General features: G+C 59.4%; 2 protein-coding genes across 3 annotated transcripts in view; both read right to left on the reverse strand.

The window, feature by feature from the left end:
* The window catches only part of TRIP6 (thyroid hormone receptor interactor 6), a 5,272-nt gene extending 4,779 nt beyond the window's left edge, over positions 1-493 (reverse strand). For both annotated transcript variants that reach the window (XM_006155682.3, XM_006155681.3), the window contains exon 1: positions 20-493. In XM_006155682.3, coding sequence (XP_006155744.1) covers positions 20-119 — 100 coding nt within the window. In that variant the 5' untranslated portion in view covers positions 120-493. The remainder of the gene's footprint in view (positions 1-19) is intronic.
* Positions 494-624: 131 nt separating this feature from the next.
* Positions 625-2,709, reverse strand: part of SLC12A9 (solute carrier family 12 member 9) — a gene marked incomplete in the record, with an annotated part of 10,828 nt that continues 8,743 nt past the window's right edge. Inside the window, 1 exon segment of the mRNA XM_006155752.3 lies at positions 625-1,904. Within this exon segment, the coding sequence (XP_006155814.2) occupies positions 1,018-1,904 (887 nt within the window).

Below are 2,709 nucleotides of genomic sequence, written 5' to 3' on the forward strand. Positions count from 1 at the left end.
GTAGTTCCTCAGGCCTTACCTGCCGGTGGCAGCCCCTGGGTCCCTCGGGGGAGTGCTCTCCCCTGAGGAGCTCTGGCAGGCTCCAGCTGCTTCGGGGGAAGCCAGGTGGGCCCCGACATGGCCTGGAATGGGAGACTCCAGACAGCAGTCAGGGCCCTACAGAGCCCCAAGCCTCCCGCCTTGACCCCTTTTAACGTCCCACACCTCTTCTGGAACTCCAGGAAAGAAACTTTTTCTGCCTTTTTTTTTCCCCTTCCTCCCCAATTTTGGGGACGGCCCCGCCCCCGGTGACGTCATCACATTCCTGGGGGAGAGTCACGTGGCCCCTTAGGCCCTAATCTGCTGTCCCTCCCAGAGCTGGCCCCCTCCTGCGGAGAGGGGCGGGCTCTCCTTGGGATCTCGTTATGGGGTACTGAATGCAGCTTAGGGTGGGAGACGCAGGCCTGGGCCAGCCTCTGAATCCACAGATTGCCCCCATCCTGAGGGCCGGTGCCCCAGCCCTGCACGTGGCAACCTCGCTGTGGGACACTGGAGGCTCCTGTCTCCACCCCCAGACAGTCCTCTCCCTCCTCACCAACCTCCCTCTCACCTACCCGCCAGCAGCAGCAGCGCTCAGCCAGCCTGTAGTGTTTTGATCTTTTATTCACGGTCAGCAGAGTTAGAAAAATAAAACGAAAACATCGCCACCCCAGGGGGCCAGTGAGTCTGTGGAGGATGGGGAGACTGAGGTAGCCTGGAGTCACAGAGGGGACCCAGCCCCTCCCATCAAGGCACCAGTGAAGGGAGAGGCTGGCAGGGGGATTGCGCTCCCACCCCTGCACGGTGGGGACACCCGCCCTGCATTAGTGCACTGGGGTCCCTCTCCAAAAGGAGAGAGGAAGACACTGAAGTCCAGGATCCCCTTGGAAGCCCCACTAGGCTCAGGACTGGCAGGAGGCGGTGCTTCTCTTCCCATCATTCACTAATCAGTATGAGCGACAGATCTGAGCCCTCTCCACCCACCCCCAGGAACGGGCCTCAGAGATCAGTGCAAGTAACAGGAGTGAGGCCATGAACGAGCAGTGTGGGGCCCAGGTCGTGGCTCAGAGTTTCCAACAGCGCCAAGTACTGTGGGTAGCGGGCAGGATCCGCGGGCGGCCGAGGCAGGTAGAGGAAGGTGAGGGCAGTGGTGGGCCGCTCCTCGCCATCCCCACCCTCAGGCCCACCAGGCCCTTCTCCTGTGCTGCGCCCCTGCTGGGCCCGAACCAAGGCATTGGCACTGCATGCCAGGGCCTCTGCCTCGGCATCTCCCAGCCCACCATTCACAAAGTCCCCTTCCTCTTCTTCTGGTTCCCCAGCACCAGCCCCCTCACCCCACACCACCTCTTGCACTTCGGCCCGGATCCTTAGTTGGCTCAATAGTGCTCGAAGTCGCCCCTCGGCAGCCCCGGGGGCCTCCCGAGGCCCCAGGCACAGGAAAATCCGAAGCCGGGCATTGTGCCAAGCAGGCACCATGCCCAAGATGGTTGCCATCTGCAGCAGGAAGAGGCCACAGATGTCCACATAGCCGGGCCCACCTCGAGGCCGCAGCAGGTTAAGTGGCCACACATCCACATGATGCAGTTGAGAGGTGCCCCCAGCCCCCCGGGTCAGCCGCTCGGGGGGCAAGGCCCCACAGGCCCGGGCCAAAACCACATTCTTGTTCATCTTGAGGGCATCTGCCACAGTAGCCACGTAGTCCTGGGGGCTGAGAGCCCGGGGGCTTCCAGGAGCCCGGGGTGGAGGGAACAGGGTGCTCAGGGCCGGGGACCCGCCCTCTCTGGTGTTGTCAGCTGGCTCCGAAAAAGCTGGGTCTGTCAGGAAATGGTCCTGCGGTGGAGCATCATCGTAGAAACCCAGGACCAACGTGTTGGGCTTCATGCCACCTGGGAGCAGAGAGGGGGTGGCAGGAAGGGACAGACAGGAATCATGCTCACAGGCTGAGTGTACACCACGCCAATACGCACCCACTCGCACACACTGACAGCGACATGTGTCAGCCATCAGGTATTACACCCACTGTGCTGGGCTCTTACAGCAGCATCACGCGTCTGCGTAAGGACTTGTAGTTTCACGTATATTTACTTATCTCCGTGACTAATTGCCGCCAAGTAAATAGCCAAAGATCGCCTTAGATTTCTCTTAGCTAACGAGCACTCTGGGTCTATGGAGAGTAGGATGCTGTTCACTCCATGTGGTAAGCAGCGCACCTTTGTCATGATAGGAGATGAGAGTTTGACTCCCCCAGGCAAATCAGGCACCCTGATCAGTCAAGCACATGGCTTCAATCCCCAGGGAAACAGCACCCCAGATTCTGCTGGGGGAGGAGGAGAAAACAGGCTGGTACTATGCCGTTTGTTTCTACTACGCCAAAGCCCTGCTGTTGGCAGTCCACAGCATGGTCCCCAGAGAAGAAAGGACTACTATCTGACACTCACCAGGGCCTGCGTCTGATAGAGCACACCTTGTATTTTAACTCCTTTGAACCTTGAAGCAACACTATGAGGTAGGTACTGTTTATTTTCCTCCTCTTGCAGATAAGGAACCTGAGGTACCAAGCAGTGAAGTCACTAGCCCAAACACTCACAGCGGGCAGGTATGGGGCAAGCTGGTGAGCAGAGTCCACCCACCACCAGACGCCATTCTGAGCCACTGAACTGGGCATGTACCAACCAAAGTCTCAAGTTCCTG

Source organism: Tupaia chinensis, unplaced genomic scaffold, assembly GCF_000334495.1.
Source record: "Tupaia chinensis unplaced genomic scaffold, TupChi_1.0 Scaffold000465_1, whole genome shotgun sequence".
Lineage (NCBI taxonomy): Eukaryota > Metazoa > Chordata > Mammalia > Scandentia > Tupaiidae > Tupaia > Tupaia belangeri.